We start from the raw sequence: 22,416 nt of genomic DNA on the forward strand, positions 1-22,416 counted from the left end.
CAAAAGAAGTAACATTGAATCACTTGCAGCGCAAATTATGTGACAAACTATTGCTGGTAGCTAGTAAATGTATTCTCATTAATTGGGTTAAGGATAAACCTCCCTCTGTGACGTTGTGGTACAGAGAATTATTTAAAGTTATTCCTCACGAAAGAACTGCTGCTATTTTAGGAGGAAATGAGGGTCTCTTTCTCAATGTTTGGTCCCTTTTCTTTCTTATTTGCCAGATGATTTGTCCCAACTGTTGAGGGGGGGTGGTTGCGATTAAGATGTTCTCAGTTAAATAGGAAGTAAATGTAAAGGATAATTCATTCTTGGAGTTTATCTTTTTCTCTTTCTATATCTGTGGGTAATTGAGTGAAAATATGTTTTTTTTGTGTGTGTGTGTGTGTGTGTGGGGGGGGGGGGGTGGTTCTTTCTTCCTTTTCTGTTTGGTTGTTATGTTTTATGCTATTCTTGATAACGAATAAAAATTGTTTAACGAGAAACAATCAGAAGACAAGACATTGTGCTACAGGAAAAGTGACAAAGATTTGAGAGTACAAGGTCACAGTGACTCAGACTGGGCTGCAGATGTGACTGACAGGAGGAGTACTACAGGTTACTGCATAAGCCTGAATGAAGAAGGTACTTTGGTGTCATGGCGAACAAAGAAGCAGCCAACTGTTGCCTTGTCAACTTGTGAAGCAGAGTACATAGCTTTGGCAGCAACAACACAAGAATGTTTGTACTTGACACAACTGTTGCAAAGCATGTATGAGCATCAAAAGGGACCACCAAAGATTTTTTAGGACAATCAAGGGACTATTGCATTGGCAAAGAATCCTGTTAACAGACAGAGGTGTAAGCATATCGATATCAAGTATCATTTTGTGAGCTCAACAGTTAATGCTGGAAATTTGATATTGGAATATTGTTCGACAGGTCCGATGGTGGCCGATGTTATGACAAAGCCAGCAACAAAGGGGAAGTTATTGAAGTTTGAGAAATATATGTTTGGAGTGTAAACAAATAGTAAAGAAAAACTGTTTCTTTTGGAATGCATGTAAAGCTGACAACGTGAGTGCAAGTGGGGGTGTTGAGCTACTTAATAGGTATGCCCTCATTGTCATCTGTTGTGATTTTATTTTGAAAGGATGCTTCCTGTTATGCTGCGGAGTATACGCGAGAGTTCAATAAACAAAGTCACCTTTTGGTGTGAATGTTCCGGTAAAAGCCGATGCCCCACGTGTGATTATTCCTCCGTCTAGACAATAAGTATCTTCAATATTCATGCAGATTCTGCTGGAAGACCCGTCTCTGCTAACATGTATGTTTATATATAAATACTAGGGGTGCAACGATACTCGTATCGATATTGAACCGTTCGATACAGTGCTTTCGGTTCGGTAAGCATATGTATTGAACAATACAAAAATGTAATTTATTTTATCAACTTTTCTTCTAACGATGCTGTCTGTGTTGAGCGCTCAGTGGATCTGCGTTCGACCAGTCCGCCTAGGCTGGTCGAACGCAGATCCACTGAGCGCAGCGCAAGCTTGCAAGACAGGAGCTAAGCTTGTTGCAACATGGCAAATTGAACCTCCCCCACCCTCATTCAGATCTGGCCTTTGGAACTATTTTGGTCTTCATGTGAAGTATGACCCTGAAGGTAAGCGCGTCATGGACAAAAGTAAAAAAGTATGTCGGATGTGCCACGCAATGCTCAATTACATGGCCCGACATAGATTACGCCTGACCCCTACAGCGCCTCCTGCAGGTGGTGGGCCTACAGGGTCCATGGACTAAGATCCAGTCACCAGACACTCACCCTCAGGCACCATCCCCATGCCTGGCTCCAGGGTGGGGCCCCGGTAACCCAATCCCGGGCAGTGTGAACTGTTCCCTTGATTGTAAACTCATAGAGGTCTTTTCAATCGCTCTTTGTCTGGTACCTCACTCAGGATCAGTTTGTCATTGGGACACCCTAACAAACTCCTCCACCATGATAAGGTAGCGATTAATGGAGGGTGTATTCCAACTAAAGGGGGATCACACTCCTCAGCCTCCCTGGGAAAGTCTATGATAGGGTGCTGGTAAGGAGAGTCCGTCCATTAGTTGAACCTCGGATACAGGAGTAAAAATGCGGTTTTCCCCCTGGTCGTGGAACACTGGACCAGCTCTTTACCCTCTCGAGGATCCTGGAGTGTGCATGGGAGTTTGCCCAACCAGTCTATACAGTGGGGCAAAAAAGTATTTAGTCAGCCACCGATTGTGCAAGTTCCCCCACTTAAAATGATGACAGAGGTCAGTAATTTGCACCAGAGGTACACTTCAACTGTGAGAGACAGAATGTGAAAAAAAAATCCATGAATTCACATGGTAGGATTTGTAAAGAATTTATTCGTAAATCAGGGTGGAAAATAAGTATTTGGTCACCTCAAACAAGGAAAATCTCTGGCTCTCACAGGCCTGTAACGTCTTCTGTAAGAAGCTTTTCTGTCCCCCACTTGTTACCTGTATGAATGGCACCTGTTTGAACTCATCATCTGTATAAAAGACACCTGTCCACAGCCTCAAACAGTCAGACTCCAAACTCCGCCATGGCCAAGACCAAAGAGCTTTCGAAGGACACCAGGAAAAGTATTGTAGACCTGCACCAGACTGGGAAGAGTGAATCTACAATAGGCAAGCAGCTTGGTGTGAAAAAATCAACTGTGGGAGCAATCATCAGAAAATGGAAGACATACAAGACCACTGATAATCTCCCTCGATCTGGGGCTCCACGCAAGATCTCATCCCGTGGGGTCAAAATGATCATGAGAACGGTGAGCAAAGATCCCAGAACCACACGGGGGGACCTGGTGAATGACCTGCAGAGAGCTGGGACCAAAGTAACAAAGGTCACCATCAGTAACACACTACAACGGCAGGGAATCAAATCCCGCAGTGCCAGACGTGTTCCGCTGCTGAAGCCAGTGCATGTCCAGGCCCGTCTGAAGTTTGCCAGAGAGCACATGGATGATACAGCAGAGGATTGGGAGAATGTCATGTGGTCAGATGAAACCAAAGTAGAACTTTGTGGTATAAACTCAACTCGTCGTGTTTGGAGGAAGAAGAATACTGAGTTGCATCCCAAGAACACCATACCTACTGTGAAGCATGGGGGTGGAAACATCATGCTATGGGGCTGTTTTTCTGCCAAGGGGACAGGACGACTGATCCGTGTTAAGGACAGAATGAATGGGGCCATGTATCGTGAGATTTTGAGCCAAAACCTCCTTCCATCAGTGAGAACTTTGAAGATGAAACGAGGCTGGGTCTTCCAACATGACAATGATCCAAAACACACCGCCCGGGCAACAAAGGAGTGGCTCCGTAAGAAGCATTTGAAAGTCCTGGAGTGGCCTAGCCAGTCTCCAGACCTCAACCCCATAGAAAATCTGTGGCGGGAGTTGAAAGTCCGTGTTGCTCGGCGACAGCCCCAAAACATCACTGCTCTCAAGAAGATCTGCATGGAGGAATGGGCCAAAATACCAGCTACTGTGTGTGCAAACCTGGTAAAGACCTATAGTAAACGTTTGACCTCTGTTATTGCCAACAAAGGTTATGTTACAAAGTATTGAGTTGTATTTTTGTTATTGACCAAATACTTATTTTCCACCCTGATTTACGAATAAATTCTTTACAAATCCTACCATGTGGATTCATGGATTTTTTTTTCACATTCTGTCTCTCACAGTTGAAGTGTACCTCTGGTGCAAATTACTGACCTCTGTCATCATTTTAGGTGGGGGAACTTGCACAATTGGTGGCTGACTAAATACTTTTTTGCCCCACTGTATGTGTTTTGTGGACCTGGAGAAGACATTCGACCATGTCCCTCGGAGTGACCTGCTTGGGGAGTATAAGTGTTTCTGGCCCATTGCTACGGGCCATTCTATCCTTATACAACCGCATAGCTTGGTCTGCATAGCCAACATCAAGTCAGACTTGTTTCCGGTGGGTGATGGACTCCGCTAGGGCTGCCCTTTGCCACCGATTCCATTTGTAATTTTTAAAAATGAGACCACGCAAGCTTGTGGGTGGTCTCAGAATCTCATGTCTGCTTTTCGTAGATGACGTGCTTCTGTTGGCTTCATCGGGTGATGGCCTCCAGCTTGCACCGGAATGGTTCTCAGCTGAGTGTGAAGCGGTGGAAATGAGAAATCACCACCTCCTAATATGAGGCCATTGTCCTCAGGTGGGGTGTTAACTCCAGGTTAGGGACGAGTTCCTGCCCCAAGTGGAGAAGTTTAAGTATCTTGGGGTCTTGTTCACGAGTGACAGGAGTGGGTGACAACAGTCGGATTGGTGCAGTGATGTGGACGGTGTACCAGTCCGTTGTGGTGAAGAGAGAGCTGAGTGTAAAAGCGAAACTCTCAATTTACCGGTCGATCTACGTCCCTACCCTCACCCTATGGCCACGAGCTGTGGATAGTAGGGATGGGTACCGGTATCCAGTGCCATCATAAACGGTAGTAACCAGGCCGAAAAGCAGTGCACATTTCAGTGCTTTATTTCGGTGCTTTTTTTTTTCCTGAGCTGTGATACACTTTAGATTCTAGCCGATCATTTTACGTTTCCGAGGATAGTAGGCGGGTCCAGGTACGTACGTTCTTTTAGAGCAGAGCTACAGATTAAAAATGCCCAAGGTGAAGCGGTCAAAAGTCTGGCTGTACTTCACAGCAAAATATGCAAACTCAGCAGCAACAAGTGCTTTAAGCTGATACTGTGATACTGTCAAAGGAGGTAACACCTCAAATCCGATGAAACACCTGGCCACTAGGGGTGCAACGATATTCGTATCGATATTGAACCGTTCGATACAGTGCTTTCGGTTCGGTACGCATATGTATCGAACAATACAACATTTGTAATTTATTTTATCAACTTTCCTTCCGATGATGCTGTCTGTGTTGAGCGCTCAGTGAATCTGCGTTCGACTACTCCGCCTAGGCTGCACTGTCGAGCGCAGATCCACTGAGCGCTCAACACAGACAGCATAGTCAGAAGGAAGAGTGCAGGGCAAGCTAGCAAGACACATGGACCTCCCCCACCCTCATTCAGATCTGGCGTTTGGAATTATTTTGGTTTTCATGTGACGTATGACCCTGAAGGTAAGCGAGTCATGGACTAAAGTAAAACAGTATGTTGGATGTGCCATGCAATGCTCAATTACATGGGTGGGAACTAGTGTGTTAGCGCAGTTAGCTCGTTAACGTGTTGGCCGTCTAGCCCCATGCACGGGGCGATCGGCGGTAGCTCGTTAACGGAGATTTGCCGTGTTGTGGCGTTAAGGTCATTTCAACGAGATTAACCTGAAAGCACTAGTGGGAACACAACGAATATGACTGCACATTTACGCCGACATCATCCTAGTGCAAAGACAAAAACAATAAGCATGCTACTAACTTTAGCCGAGTCATTTAGACAGCTGTTAGCACATGATTCTCCTTATGCTGCTGAGAATATAGCCCAGAAGAAGCGGATAGTATAGCTTTTATTTTGGAAAGAGACATTTCTCTGTAATAAACTCTCTTTTCCAAAGATGAGTGATTCCTCAATCAGATACAGGGCTCGCAATATCGCTAGCCCGACGTCCCGGAGCTAGCGATTTTTTTCAGTCGGGCTACCAAAATCTATCTCTGCCCTGCCCGTCGGGCTATTGTAGGAAGAAAAATATATGTCAATGCTTTTGCATTCTTTCAGAAATGTAGCTGGGTAATTATGTCATTGGCATCGGTGAGCCACTGTCAATATGTGACATATTGAAATCGCGTTTGAATTTGCGCTTGTTTTTTTGCTTTCACTTTGCAATCGTGCGAACTGTGTATAGAGAGCGACAGCACTGATCTGTGAGTGATGATAATTTGCGCACCAATTCCTCTGACATCGTCTTATTAATCGTTAGCTTACTATGCAAACATGACAAGTGAAATCTCCCGCAGCTTAAACATGTGAGAGGTTGATCGCGCAGAGAATCGCTGACCGTCATGTGAGTGTGTGTGTAAAAGCAGCAGGATATATATTTTAGTTCTGCTGAGCCAAATAAGACAGGTCAGGGTGAAGAAGTGACAGCCAAAGAAAAGCTTACCACAAAACGGAGAAGTTATGACAAATCAGACTATAAGGCAAAAAGAAAGTGCAGCTTTATGGTTTCATGGACAAAAGAATTTCTGTGGCTGCAATATGACGAGCTAAATAACCAGGGCTGCACATAAGTGGTCCGCAGGTGCGCATTCGCTGTCAAAATAAAAAACACGCACAAGGGTTAGGGTTAAATTTAAAAACTGTACTTTTGAGTTAAAATATATATTTATAATTTTAATAAATGACAAATTAAAAAGGCATGAACATTTTTTTTGTATCGAAAAAATATCGAACCGTGACACCAAAGTATCGAACCGAACCGAACCGTGAATTTTGTGTATCGTTGCACCCCTACTGGCCACGCATAGCGTTTTTTTAAAAAGCCGAGAAATGCACCGTATTTGATAGCTTGCTGCCACCGTGCACATCTACTGCGGGTTTGGTGCCTGTTAGGGGACCCGGAGTTAGCAACATCCCCCAAAAACCCGAAGAGGAGAGTCCTGGCCCCTAGCCCTGCCAGTATAGCAGAAATGATGACTGATGATGATGGCAGCAGCAGCCGTTCTTCTCTGCGTGAGTAGCTTAATGTTGTTCGTGTGTAATTTATGTTGAGTAGGCTAACCACGTTATTACATTAATGCATGTAAGGTGAACTAGCAAACATCATCATAGCTACATGCGGCTGTCTTCTTGTTTGATGGCAGGTACTCCCTTCACCCTGGCCAAAAAGGCTAAAATGACCAAAGAAAAAGTGGAAAACAGTTAAACATGAGAGGTTTTTGGACAAAGTTTGTGTTTTTTTCCATTGTTTAAGCACTGCTTCCAGCCAAGAGTGATACCATATATGCCCCATAGCTGCAGAAAAGGCTAACATTGTTTTTTTCTTTTTACAAAAAAACAGCTGAACATGAGAGGTTTTTGGACCAATTTTGTGTTCTCCATTCTTTAAGCACCGGTTTGAGCACCGTTTAAGCACCGGCACCGTTTCAAAAGTACCGGTTTGGCACCGGTATCAGATAAAACCTAAACGATACCCATCCCTAGTGGATAGTGACCGAAAGAACGAGATTGTGGATACAAGCGGCGAAAATTAGCTTCCTCTGAAGGGTGGCTGGCCTCTCCCTTAGAGATAGGGTGAGAAGTTCAGCCATCTGGGAGGGGCTCAGAGTAGAGCCGCTGCTCCTCCACATCGAAAGGAGCCAGCTGAGGTGGTTCGGGCATCTGACAAAGATGCCTCCTGGGCGCCTCCTGGGTGAGGTGTTCCGGGCATGTCCCACCGGGAGGAGGCCCTGGAGCAGACCCAGGACACGCTGGAGAGATTATATCTCTCGGCTTGCCTGGGAATGCCTTGGTGTTCCCCCGGATAAGCTAGAGGAGGTGGTTCAGTCAGTCAAAGGCCCAACTCACGAACGCAATCATACCCTGGATGTCGTACTTTCTTGCGGCCTATCACTCCTTGACACTAAAATTTGTAACATAAATCTTTCGGACCACATGTCTTATTTGAGTGTCTCTTTTCAGGTCAGCCTGGTAAATCAAATGTGCTGCTCCTATAAAAATCTAAATCAGGCATCACCTGTTAACAAGTCCACTCATTCGACAACTAATAGTCTGCTTTCTCTGTTCAATTAAGCTTGTCTGGAAATACTGCTTTCCAGACAAGCAGACATTGCTCCTTTTACCACCAGGTATCTAAAACCTAAAACCCACCATGGTTGAATAATGACACCAGGGAACGCAGACAGGTATGTAGTAAAGCGGAATGAAAGTGGAAAAAGGACTGTCTCCAGGCGTCGTTTGAGGCACTTAGAGAATCTCTGTCAACTTACCAGAAAGCTGCAAGAGCAGCAAAAACAAAAAACTTTTCCAAGATCGTGTCCAACAATTACCATAAACCTCTGATTTTATTTGGTATTATAAATTCAGTTCTTAATCCTCCTACTATTGATCCTCATATAGCAGTGAACATAACATGTGAGAATCTACTGAAATTCTTCATTAATAAAATTGTAGATATCAGGTCTCACATTATTCCTCCCATTTCTGACCCATGTGTTTATACTCCAACTTTGGCCGTTTTTGACCAGTCAGAAACTTGTTAACCTTCAAAATGTACCTTGGATATCATTCCACCTAGCTTACTGATAGATGTTTTTGACACTGTTGGTACATGTTTGCTTTCCATTGACAATAACAGTCTTCAGTCTGGGTCTGTTCCCTCTGACTTTAAACATGATGTGGTGGAACCCATCCTTAAAAAGCAGAATCTGGACTCAACAGTTCTATCAAATTACCGTCCAATCTCTAAATTGTCCTTTTTGTCAAAAGTTCTGGAGAAAATTGTCCTTCTGCAGCTTCAGACCTTTTTAGATCAACACGACATTGGTTAACTATTCCAGACTGGTTTTGAAACGCACCACAGCACTTTTAAAAGTTTCTAATGACCTTTTAACTTTTACTGACTTGGGAGATTCTGCTATTTTAATATTATTAGACCACAGTGCTGCTTTTGACACAATAGATGACAGTATTCTTATCTGTCGACTGGAACAATGTGTCAGAATTAAAGGGCTTGTTTTGGAATGGTTTAAATCCTACTTATCTAATCTTACTTTTCTGTTAGATTCAGACACATTGTCTCCAAGGACCGTGCTTTTTTGCAGGGTCCTCTTTTAAATTTACATGCTCTCGTTGGGATCAATTTTTTAAAAAATACGGTATTTCGTTTCATTGCTGCGCAGACGATTCTCAGATTTACCTTCCACTGAAATTAAAATCAGTAAATCCTCTGAAGGGACTGTTTAATTGTCTGAAAGATGTAAAGACATGGATGGCTCTAAATTTTCTAAATCTAAATGAACAGAAAACTGAGGTCATTGTCTTTGGTCCTTCTAACCTTTATGACCTTGGCCCCTTAGAAAACTATAACAGAAAACTAAATTGACAGCAATTTAACCTTTGATAAACAGATAAATAATGTAGTCAAAACCAGCTTCTTTCATCTTCGCCTAATTGCAAAAGTTAAACCCTTTCTCTGTTTCAGAGATTTTGAGAAAGCGATCCATGCCTTCATCTCATCTCAACTTCTGTAATAGCCTCTACTTTGGTGTTACCTCTTCATCAACTGGCCAACTGTAGCTAGTCCAAAACGCGGCAGCACGACTCCTAACTGGCACACGCAAGTGAGATCATTTATCTCTTATACTTGCATCACTACACTGGCTCCCAGTCAGCTTTCAAATTGACTCTAAGATCTTAACACTTGTTTTTAAGACCTTGCGCATGGACTAGCCCCTACATATCTTGCTGATCTCCTAACCTGGTATTCTCCCCCAAGATCCTTGAGGTCTGCAGACCAAATGCTTTTGGTTGTCCCCAGGTCCAGACTAAAACACAGAGGAGACCGGGCATTTCCTCCCCAACAGTGGATACTTTTAAAATCTGTCTAAAGACCCATTTTTATTCTCTGGCTTTTGATTCATCATAAGTTTGTTACCATTATTCTTTGTATGATTTTATTCTCTTCTAAAACAATATTCTATGTTTCTTTTATGTCTTCTGCTTTGTCCATTTTATTGTACAGTACTTTGGTCAACACATGTTGTTTTTAAAAAGTGCTATATAAATAAATTTGAAGTTGAACTTGATCACCCTGTGTGCATTGAGTCCGTTGTGTGCTACATTTAGGGTTACTCGTTACGGCCAAGGGTAAATGGTGCATGGGATGCAAAACCTGAAAATCCTTACAATACTTTTGAAACCATTAATCAAACGCTCAGTTTTCTAAGAATTTTGATCATTTGGTTGAGGAAAGAAGTATACAGGATTAGAGTTTCTCGCTGTAACTCTTTCTGCATACATACTCTTACACTTTTCTGTGCACATCACCATGAATTCTTAAAATGAATAGAGATCGCAAAAGACACATTTTGTCATAAAAAAAAAATCAGATCTATCTCTCTAGATAGATTTAGCTAAAAAGCATGGAGGTAAAATTCTGTTTACTATGCGAATGCTGATAACAACTGCAACACGGTAGCCCAAACTGATGTTATGTGTTTTTTTTCCAGACCTCCCCTGTAACATTTATTTATTTATTTAAACTAATGACATGAGTCAAATCTTTAAAATCAGTGAATGTTGCCATTCTTATGTGCTGTCATGGTGCTCCTTTACCTTGTCTGGCAAGCTAATGATGAGTTCTGCATCACCAGGTGACCAGCTGTGTCTCAGCAGAGTTTGCAGGAAGTAGTGGCTACAAGCTGCAAGGACAGCCCTGTGTGCTCGTAGCTCCCTGCCCTCTACAAGTACAGTCACATCGCACAAGATGCCCTGCCGCCGTTGATCCTCCAGGCACAACATCATATTGGCACAGTGGACTTTGGATTCATATACGTACAGAGGCGTTGCCGCCCCACTATCTTGTTGCTTGCCTGTCGACATCACTCTGTGTAGCACCCTGCACAGAGAAAAGACACATGTCAGGACACAATATCAGTTAAGCTTAAACTATTTGTATGAGTAACATTTTATTTTTCAAAACACCAAAAAGAAGTAAATAAGTAAATAATTAAATTGGGATTAGTGTTGTTCAATACGAGTGATTTCCTTTACAATCTTAAGGACATACCAAGAAATATTTAGCCTGGTATTAAAAATACTGATCCGATACAGATACTTTGTACATGAACTTAATGTGTTTGGGGGAAAAAAGTAGTCCATCCATCTTCTTCCGGTTATCTGGGGCCAGGTCTTGGGGCAGCAGCCCAAGCAGAGAAGCCCAGATCCCCCTCTCCCCAGCCACCTCCTCCAGCTTGGGGAACATCAAGGCATTCCCAGACAAGCCGAGAGATAATCTCTCCAGCATCTCCTGGGTCTGCCCCGGGGCTCCTCCCAGTGGGACATGCCCGAAACACCTCACCCAGTAGGCGCCCAGGAGGCATCCTTGTCAGATGCCCGAACCACCTCAAAAGGCTCCTTTTGATTTGGATGGCTGAACTCCTCAACCTAACGGAGAGGCCAGCCACCCTTCGGAGGAAGCTAATTTTCGCCGCTTGTATCCACGATCTCGTTCTTTCGGTCACTACCCACAGCTCGTGACCATAGATAAGGGTAGGGAAGTAGATCGGCCACTAAATTAAGAGCTTTGCTACAGCGTCAGCATCAGCATCACTGCAGCTGCAGCACTAATCCATCTTTCCATCTCCTACTCCCTTTTCGCATCACTCGTGAACAAGACCCCGAGATACCTAAATTCCTCCACTTGGAGCAGAAACTCCTCCCTGACCTGGAGTGGGCACTCCACCTTTTTCCGACTGAAGACAATGGCCACAGATTTGGAGGTGCTGAATCTCATTCTCACCATTTCACACTCGGCTGCAAACCATTCCAGTGCAAGCTGGAGGCTGTCACCTGATGAAGTCAACAGAACCACATCATCTGCAATGTGATGAATAAAAGTAGTGTATTTCAAATTATACCTTTATAGTGAATACAAGACCTCAGACTATTTGTTGTAATAGTTTAATTATGAACAATTATCATGCAAAAAATAAAAAAACGGAAACATCAGTACCTACATTTTAAAATATGCAATTAACCGGCAAAAACAAATGTATACCTCCACACAATTGGTCATGTATGGAACTATTAGGAACAAACTTTCCACTGTACTCAAAAAGTTGTTACAATTTTTTTCAGCAGAATAATATAGTGAATAAAGTGAACTTTACCAACTAAGACATCTTAAATATGTCATTCTAGTACATTATTAATAGTTTAAGGTACAGCAAAGAACCTCAGGTAACCTTCAGTAAATGTGAGTCAGCATTATTTATTTGTACATTCTGATATCGTTGATTTAAGTAACTGTTTAACCAATAACTATCCCTCTAATACAATGTCTCTCCAGCTTTTTAATCAGTAATCCAAGCTCTATTGTGTCAAATGGTTTTTACTTCAATAAACACTACCAAAGTATATTTTCTGTTATCCAATGCATTTGCTATGTCTTCTGATAGCTGCCATACAGCTAAAGCTATTAACTATAGCAGACATATTTGCTCTAAACCAGTAATGTCAGTCAGTTAATAGACATTTATTGTTTTTTCTAGGAAACATGTTTCAACTGCAGACACATTTCAGTAGTTTTACTATACATTCTATGTTTTTCTTACTAGCCACATTTTAGTTCCAGTCCAATCTGTGGACTTTTGTAATTACATTTTTACATTTTATATCAATTATTTCTTTTTCATTAACTCTTATAATAAAAAAGGAGTACTCCCTCCTTTAATAGTTTAAAAAAAGTTTGGTGTTCTAGACTTACATGTATTAAAACCAAACTGCAAACTGCTTTACTGCTGCATATTTTCCTGCACCCTTTGACAAACACCTGGTCTATTCATGCATACAGGCACTTTAAAAAGGTTTTTTCAGTGCACTCTCTGAACACTTAGATGGCACACTTGTTCTTGGAGGCGACCTCAACCTTGGACTAAATGAAGACATGGATAGGCTCAATACAGCAGGAACTCAGCGTAATTGGCAGTCCACAAATATAATCAAACAGTATATGAGCGACTTTGGTCTTTGCGATGCATGGCGCTCCCTTCACCCCACCAGTAAGGAATATACTTTTTTCTCACATGTCCATCACTCTTACTCTCGTCTGGATTATTTTCTGGTCAGCAGCTCACTGCTGAACGACATTTCAGACACTGAGATTCACCCTATAGCTGTCAGCGATCATGGTCCTGTATCTTTAACACTAATGCACAAGAATAATACTACGCCAAGAAAAAACTGGAGATTTAATACATCACTGCTTAAAGATGAAGACTTTATTAAATATTTAAAAAAAGAATTTAGACTATAATGACACTCCCGAAACATCAGCATCTGTTCTATGGGAAGCAGGGAAAGCTGTGACGAGAGGTAAAATAATTCCTTTCTCATCACATAAAAAGAAAGAAGAAAACAAAAATATTCAGGAATTAGAAAAAACCATCAAATCCCTAGAAGAAGCCTACGTGTCCCACCAAGATCAGGAAACATTGAACAAAATACACAAAACAAAACGAGAATTAAATGAGATAATTGATAAAAAAACAAAATTCTTAGTACAAAGACTACGCTTACAAAATTATGAACATGGTAATAAATCCGGTCAATTTCTAGAAAACCAGCTAAAAATAAAGAAAGAAAAAAGAACTATATGTGCTGTTCAAGATTCATCTGGGAACACAATATATGAACCGATACAAATAAACAACATTTTCAGGGATTTCTATAAAACGTTGTATTCACCACAAATAAACCCATCTAAAAAAGAAATTGATCAGCTTTTGGACAACATAACTCTTCCAAAATTATTAGACACTCAAGCAATGGCACTGGATTCACCACTGACACCAGGTGAACTCCAGGAAGCCCTGATAAGTATGCCCAATAATAAGGCTCCAGGTCCAGACGGCTTTCCTGCAGAATTCTACAAAGAATTCTGGTCGATTCTAGCACCAGTTTTCTACAGAACGTTGTTGGAAATTAAAGAAAAGGGCAGACTTCCATCAAATATGAATTCTGCAAACATTAATCTCCTGCTAAAACCAGGCAAAGACCCTGTATATCCCTCAAGCTATCGTCCAATATCCCTTATAAATGTAGACCTTAAAATAATCTGCAAAGCTCTCTCAAAGAGACTGGAGAAAATAACCCCCCTCTTAATTCATCCTGACCAAACTGGTTTCATAAAAGGTAGGCACTCATCAACAAATACACGTAGATTACTTAATTTGATAGACTACTCATACAGTAAAAACCTAGAAACTACAATATTCTCTTTAGACGCAGAAAAAGCATTTGACAGAGTTAACTGGAAATTTCTATTTGCAACTTTACACAAATTTGGTTTTGGATCCTCTTTCATAAACTGGTTAAAAATATTATATAATTCCCCAACAGCTTGTGTCAGAACAAATGACCAGACATCCTCCAGCTTCTGTCTCTTGAGGGGCACCAGGCAGGGATGCCCACTCTCCCCTTCACTGTTTGCAATTTTTATTGAACCACTAGCAGCAGCAATTAGACAGAATTCAGTAATTAAGGGCATAAAATGCAAGAACGTGGAACATAAAATCAGCCTTTATGCGGATGATGTGTTACTCTTTCTCCAAAATTCACAAACCAATATCTCTGGGGTGATTGAATTGATAAACTCTTTTGCAAGAATATCAGATTACTCAATTAACTGGTCAAAATCTACAGTTCTACCGATTAATTGCTCCCTCCATAATTCCTCTTCTACACCACTACAATCGGGAAATATAAAATATTTAGGTATTAATGTTTCTCCCAAGCTTGCAGATCTAACTAAATTAAACCATATCCCACTTTTAAAGAAGGTAGAAGATGATCTGGCTAGATGGAAATGTCTACCCATATCACTCATGGGAAGGGTTGCCGCTATAAAAATGATGATCTTGCCAAAAATAAATTATTTATTCTCAATGATCCCAACTAAACCGCCACAAGATTGGTTCAGATCTCTAGATTCATACATGTCCAAATTCCTTTGGAAAAATAAACCCCCACATATAAGCTTAAAAACACTACAAAAGACCAAGGATAAAGGAGGATTAGAACTGCCTAACTTTCAGCACTACTTCTTAGCCAACAGGCTTCAGTTTATCTCAGGATGGCTAAAACATACCCTCTTAGATGAACCTTGGCTAGATGTAGAACAAGCACTCTGCAATAATCTAGAGATCTCAGACCTACCATTTATCAGCTCAAACATCCAACGACATGAATGCTTTAAAAGCATCAACATCAGCTCTTCTCTGACAGCATGGTGGGAGTTTCTAAAATTGACGGCGTCTTCATTAATCCCATGCAAACGTACACCTATCTGGAACAACCCTGACATATTACAAAACAATAATATGATAAACTTTCCAGATTGGAGTGGTAAAGGAATCAAAATACTTATATATAAGTATTTGATTCCTATATTAGAAGGAACAGACTTTATTCCATTTGACAGACTAGTTACACAATATGGGATCAACAAGAAAAGATTTTTAGAATATCAACAAATTAAATCCATAGTAAAAAAGAAATTTAAACCGGGTCAAGTTGAACTACAAACACCACCAAGTGTGGTTCAATTTCTTACTCTTAAAACCCCCAAATTACTATCCAAAATATACAGAATGCTTTCTAAAACGGATGAATCAATATCACTTCCTATTGCAAAATGGGAAGCGGATTTATCAGTTAACTTAGACCTAAACTTCTGGTCTCAGATATGTTTAAAAACCTTTCATTTAATTAGAAATCCCAGTCTTCAATTAATTCAATACAAAATACTACATAGAGTGCACTATACAGGTCATCGGATATTCAAGATGGGTTTTACGTCTACCAACAACTGCTCACACTTCCAAACCAATTCACCGGACAATTATATCCATGCTCTTTGGTTCTGTCCACCAGTTCAGACGTTTTGGCGCGAGATATGTGAAGATGTCACTTCACATATAGCCCATATGGTTTTCACTGCCCTATGCATAGCCAAGAAAACAGTCCTCATGAACTGGAAAAATAAAAATAATCTTAATTCTAACCAATATAGAAATGATCCATTAGATTACATTAGTCTTGATAGAGCCTCTGCCATCACATCAGATCAATTGCTCTGGGCTCCTTTGATCAGCTCCATCACCTAGTGGGGGTGGGGGGGTCATAGTTTGGTCCCACCTTTGCTGTTGTGATTGGTGTGGGGGTAGGGACAGGCTTGGGGCGTTGGGGGGTTCCCCAGGAGCATCATCCTTGGAGGGTTCAACCCGGGGTTGCGGTCATGGCCTATTAAGGGCTCTGTTGGCTCTTAGGTGACGGTTTCCTCGTGGCTGCGTGCAGCGGGGCTAGGGGAGGGTCTGTGCTGACGGACGTGGGTTACTTACCTGGTAGCCTGGCTGGCCCTGGGTGGGTCCGGGACGGGCGTGAGGTTCTGGGGGTGCTCCGACTCTGGGCTGGGGCCCTGGCCGGGCCTCGGGGGCTTGGGTCCTGGTTGGTATGTTGCTGGGGTTGTGGGTGGGTGGGTGTATGGGGGCCCAGCCCTGGCGCAGGGTTCCGCCGGCTCATCGAGCCACCTGGGGGGCTCTTCAACTGGTGGGGGAGGCTGTTACATCTTGCAGGAGGTCTCCTCTCTTCAGGAACTCACTCTGCAGGAGGAGGAGATATAGGAGAGGTGGAGGAAGATCTCAGCCTGGGCGTCTATTGTCTTGTGTAGTATGGAAGATGAGTCGATGATGGGGTGGTTGCAGTTTTCCTTGTGGTGGGGTCGGGTGGGCTGTCCTGGGCTCTGTGGGGCCAGGCGGGGCTGCTGAACTAGGCCCCGGTCCGGAGGGGCCTATATTTAATATTTAGTATTTACTGTTACATTCCCATAGATCATCGTGATGTTGTTTATTATGTTGCTCTTTTTTTTTCTTCTGCTTGTTCTCTCTTTTTTCTTTCTCAACAGGTGATCCAGGTGATTGATATATGTATTTTTTGTCTGCTTATTTTGTTGTTTTTTGTCCTTTATCTCCGTCCCTCTTCCCCGCTGTTTTTCTTTCCCTTTCTTTTCCCCAGTCAAATCTGTCCCGTATTTAACAAATAAACAATAAAAGGTGAATCAAATAGACCATTACGGCAAGGCTGGGATGGTCCATTTGGTAAAGTAAATCCGTTGGGCATCTTTCTTTGCCTTTAGACAATAATTCTGATGGCAAAAGAGCCAAACGGGACAAGCAAAAAAAAAAAAAAAAAAAAAAAAAGAAGCTATGATTCAGTTTCTAATAATGTCTCTTCAAATGATGCTGTAAAAACAGATACAGCGTACGGAAAAAATAAATACAGACACAATGGACAGGATACTGTTTAAACTTGTCATTTTACACACACACACACACACACACACTTTATGTATTTGACAGAATTCCACACAGATTGTGGGCAGCTCTGTCCAGAAGCTTTTCATTGCGTTTCATTTTCATGCTGTAGTACAATAAATCTGACACAGACAGCTGAGCATGCAGTCTGTATTTCTCATCAACATTAGGCTCTATATGTGTGTCTGCTGACTCATGGTTTTTAAACAGGCACATCCTAGCACTGGGGGTTTGCCGAAATAGTACTAACGTTCTGTTTTTTCTCCCTGCTCATCTCAGCACTGCAGATCATCTCCTGCATTACCTTACCAACACTTCAGGCTTATCCCATTCAGCACTGTTTTTTTTGTTGCCTGAATACTGTCCGCTGCCACTATTTACCCACTGGACTCCTTTTTTCATTAAGTATATTTCGGCATTCTGCAAGATTGAAAACAAAATAAAAATAAACAGCAATCCTCAAGATTGCTATTTGCTGTCATACAGACTTTGGAAATACAGATATTATTTTTATAGTTTAAGACACATCTTGTGGCTTTTATCAATGGATCAGTCAGTAAAGAAGCTCCAGCAAGTGAACCGCATGCTAAAAGATTTTTGTCAATTTGCCTTTTTCCATTTTTTCCATCAATTTAAACTAAAGACCTGTATACACATTCTGGCGGAGTATCCAGAGAAAACCCATGTAAACATGGGGAAAGCATGCAAACTCCACACAGAAAGGCCCTGGCCGGATGGTGGAGTCAAAGTCAGGACCTTGTTGCTGTGAGGTAACAGTGCTATACGAACTCCCAGTCTCAATTTGGGTCAAGGACACCCGCTCTACTGTTAAGATTATGCTTAAAAATTAACTTTTCGATGACGCTAAGGAGCAGCTAAAGAGCTGTTAGGACATTTTAGGAAAAGTTGTATACATTAGAATGTACCATAGATCAGGTAGATATGGATAATTTTCTGTCTCAGATACGCCAGCCGTGTTCAAGGGAAAACAAAGACAGCCTGGGCGCAATATCGGACCCCTTCAACAAGAGCAAGCTATACAGAGACTGAGTTCTTAGAAGTCCCGTGGGAATTTCCCCACAGACTTTTATGAGGAGTTTGTATGTGAGTGAAGTTGGCCCCCCCCCACCTTCTTCAAATCCAACAAAAGTGGTATCAAACGTTTGTGCTACGTTTGTGCTGGTTTGTGCTGCAAAAATTTTCGTTTGTGCTGCTATCATTTTAAAGATATTAATAAAAATTTCTTGAGGTCATCAGAGGTCAACCAGCCCCCCCACATTAATTAAATCAAACAAAATGGGTGTCAATCAACTGTGCTACGTTTGTGCTGGTTTGTGCTGGTAAAATTGTTGTTTGTGCTGCTTCTGTTTTAAAGATATTAATGAAAATGTAAAGGTCAAAAGGTCAACCAGCCCCCCCACATTACCCAAATCAAAGAAAATTTATGTTAAACGTTTGTGCTACGTTTGTGCTGGTTTGTGCTGCAAACATTTTCGTTTGTGCTGCTAACATTTTAAACATTTTAATAAAATAACGTCTTGATGCGTGCTTAATCATCCAGGTAAGTAAATCCCAAAAGGTTGATTCTGTCCATCTGGACATTTTCAGCTGGAGAAACGTTTCGTCATCATCCAAGTGACTTCTTCGGTCTCAGCTGACTGCAGGTTTCCCCAACCTTATAAACACATGTGAGTGAAATTGGCCCCCCCACCTTCTTCAAATCGAACAAAATTGATGTCAAACATTTGTCCTGCAAATTATTTTGTTTGTGCAGGTTATGTTTCCCTAATTTTATAAACAGTACATGTACAGTGAGAGAGAGATGTTACATCTGTCTTCACTTGCATCCCAGTCATAGAAGCGTTGGAGGTCGTTCATAAGAGATTACAGGATCATCCCAACCTCAGCAACAGGACCACTCTCAGCACTGATCAGTTGTGTTTGCTTTTGGAACTGTGTCTTAATTCCACCTATTTTGCATAAGGGTCAGTACAGGCAGAAACCTAGGTGTGCCATGGGTTCCCCCAGGCCCCTGGTCAAAGTCACCAAACCAGTTCGTAAGCAGGTACAGGTGTGGCCAGAAGGGTCCTCAGAGGCACTGCAAGACTGCTTTTCCACCACAGGCTGCCACACACGACAACACCACAGACTTTCAGGAATATACAGAAACTGTTACTGCCTACATCCCAAAATGCATCGATAATGTCACAGAGACCAGGTGTCACGGGTTGCTTAGAGGATCCACTCGCAGGACTCATGAGTAGCGTTTAAACAGAGACGGTTTATTTACAGATCTTCACCAAGTGTATGTACAGACAGTGTGGGGTTAGTGCTATATACAAGACGTGAGGGGCAGGGCTCCAGGGAAAACGGGGAAATCACACACGCGCTCAGTTCAACCTCTCTCTTCTCCGCTAGCGACCAGTCGCTCCTTCCACACTCCACACGGGGAACCACGGGGAATCTAGGAACAAAGAAACACTCGTTAAGTCTCTGAGACGGAGGCACAGGAAACTTAAGCTAGACGTGTACTGACTAGAGCCTTCACAACAATCCAGCGTTGAACAGCTGATCTCCTCCTTCTAATATACCAGCTGGTCTGATGAGGCCCAGGTGTTCCCAATCCAGGAAGGCGTGGACCGAGGGCGTGAAGCCGCCATGAGTTCCGCCCCTGCAAAACAGGGCAGAGAAGAAGAGAGGGGGAGAGAGAGGGGAAAAGAGAAGAGAAGGAGGGCTAGGAGTGGAGAGATTCTGATCAGCACCTTGCCGATCCTGCAGGTTGTGACACCAGGACTATCACTGTCCGGGCCAATCAGAAACCATGGCTCACAGGTCAGGTTTAAATGCTCCTAAGGTTGAAAAATGCAGCCTTCAGAGCCGGGAATTAGGTGAGCCAAAGAACAGCAAGGGCAAACCTGTCACGTGGCATCAGCTACAGCAAAGCTTCAGCGACAGCAGAGATACTTGGAGGCAGTGGCAAGGAATACAAACCATCACAGAGTACAAGCCCACTCTGCAGACCGTGGTGACACAATCCCCAGACAGTGTGTGGAGATCCCTTGCCAAAATCAGTACCGCCGTTCCCACATGCCTCAAAGCCTCCAACATCATTACTGTACCCAAGAAGTCATCTACCTCCTGCTTTAAGGACTACCGTCCCGTCAAACTCACCTCCATCATTATGAAGTGCTTTGAACGTCATGCATCAAATCAAATTATTGCTTTCGTCAAAACGCTCAAGTGATGATGGAATTTCAGCTGCCCCTTACTCAGCCCTCACACATCTCAACACTAGAGACTCATATGTCAGAGTGCTGTTCATAGACTTCAGTTCAGCTTTCAGCATCATCATTCCCTCTCATTCACAAACTGGATCTGCTGGGGATCAGCACCTTGCTGTATAACTGGCTGCTAGATTTCTTGACAGGAAGACAGCAGACAGTACGGGTCGACAGCAACACCTCCAGCCCAAGAACACTGAATATGGGGGCTCCCCAAGGATGTGTGTTGAGCCCACTTCTCTTCACTCTGCTGACCCACGATGAGATCTACTACAGGGGTGAAGTTAACCATCTGGCAGAGTGGTACAGCAACAACAACCTGTCCCTGAATGTGGAGAAGACCAACAGCGACTCTACTTCCTCTGCAAACTGAGAAGCACAAGTATGACTCCTGCACTGGGTTCTGCAGGAAAAAATGACAATGCACCTGCCTCATTTGGAAGGTCCTCTCCATTACAGGTGACTACACTCATCCCTTCAGCAGCGTCTTCAGTTTGCTGCCATCAGGAAGGATACTGAAGAGCCTCTGGGCCAGAACACACAGACTGAGAGACAGCTTTGTCCATCGGGCTGTCAGGATGCTGACCATCTCTGAATCGAGAAGGGGGGCCCAAGGGTACATCTTTCGCCATCCTACAATGCTGTGATTGTAGCCATTCCCCACTTTCTGTGAATGGTACTCAGGGCCATTAATCAGTAGGCTTTGATTAGTTGTCATTGATCAATGGTCATAAGAATTTGCATACTAACAATCATGGAACTAACCCCCCAGCACTTTGTTCATTCAGAGGTGCTAGTTTCCTTCACTATGCAAATGTACTGTTTATAAGGTTGGGAAAACCTGCAGTCAGCTGAGACCGAAGAAGTCACTTGGATGATGACGAAACGTTTCTCCAGCTGAAAATGTCCAGATGGACAGAATCAACCTTTTGGGATTTACTTACCTGGATGATTAAGCACGCATCAAGACGTTATTTTATTAAAATGTTTAAAATGTTAGCAGCACAAACGAAAATGTTTGCAGCACAAACCAGCACAAACGTAGCACAAACGTTTAACATAAATTTTCTTTGATTTGGGTAATGTGGGGGGGCTGGTTGACCTTTTGACCTTTACCTTTTCATTAATATCTTTAAAACAGAAGCAGCACAAACGACAATTTTAGCAGCACAAACCAGCACAAACAGTTGTTTGACACCAATTTTGTTTGATTCCATTAATGTGGGGGGGCTGGTTGACCTTTGATGACCTCTAGAAATTTCTATTAATATCTTTAAAATGATAGCAGCACAAACGAAAATTTTTGCAGCACAAACCAGCACAAACGTAGCACAAACGTTTGATACCACTTTTGTTGGAATTGAAGAAGGTGGGGGGGCCAACTTCACTCACATGGAGTATGTCCAGTCACACTCTGCATATCTTGCGTTTATTGAGATTTGGAAATGTCTGCTGCGATTTTGGGCTACATCTCTGCTTGCTAGCAGCGCAATTCTTCATGCAAAGTGATGCAAGACGAATCACTAGCTTTTTAGCTGCAGTTCGCTAGTAGTCCTGCTATGTTAATTTTGCGTCATGCACATACCTGAAACCACGGAATGTTGTAAAGGTGCCTTAACTACATGATTATTTTTGTGTAATGTGTTTTTTGTTGTTGCCCTTCAGTATGTTTTAATATTCACTCAGTGTTTACTGTGATTTGCAAGGGCCAGCAGCAGAGTTGGAGTTGTTTATGCCCCAGCATCTAAATAAACGGCGCGGTCCGAGCCACAAATTGAACGCCTGTGTCATACTGGTCTCTCTACTGTACACCCTAATCCAACACAAAATTACACAACGCAGAGTCCGGGTTGTAGGGAGGCCCCTGCACTGGTTGGGTTACAAGACAGTATACCAGGGGTGGGGAACTGCAGGCCTCAAGGGCCAGTGTCCTGCAGGTTTTGGGTCTCACCATGGGTCAACACACCTGAATCAAATGATTAGTTCATTACCAGGCCTCTGTGGAACTCCAAGACATGTTGAGGGGGTAATTTAGCCATTTAAATCAGCTGTGTTGGATCAAGGACACATGTAAAACCCGCAGGACACCG

General features: G+C 42.6%; 1 protein-coding gene across 1 annotated transcript in view; it reads right to left on the reverse strand.

Moving 5' to 3' along the window:
* The window catches only part of LOC147306276 (transcription regulator protein BACH2-like), a 68,075-nt gene that overhangs the window by 31,457 nt on the left and 14,202 nt on the right, over positions 1–22,416 (reverse strand). Inside the window, exon 2 of the mRNA XM_086275927.1 lies at positions 10,288–10,570. Coding sequence (XP_086132053.1) covers positions 10,288–10,554 — 267 coding nt within the window. The 5' untranslated portion in view covers positions 10,555–10,570. The remainder of the gene's footprint in view (positions 1–10,287; positions 10,571–22,416) is intronic.

Source organism: Aulonocara sp. 'chitande type north' Nkhata Bay, linkage group LG19 (genome assembly GCF_057382095.1).
Source record: "Aulonocara sp. 'chitande type north' Nkhata Bay isolate Kocher_YH1m ecotype deep benthic linkage group LG19, A_spYH_male_GT1.1, whole genome shotgun sequence".
Classification (NCBI taxonomy): Eukaryota; Metazoa; Chordata; class Actinopteri; order Cichliformes; family Cichlidae; genus Aulonocara; species Aulonocara sp. 'chitande type north' Nkhata Bay.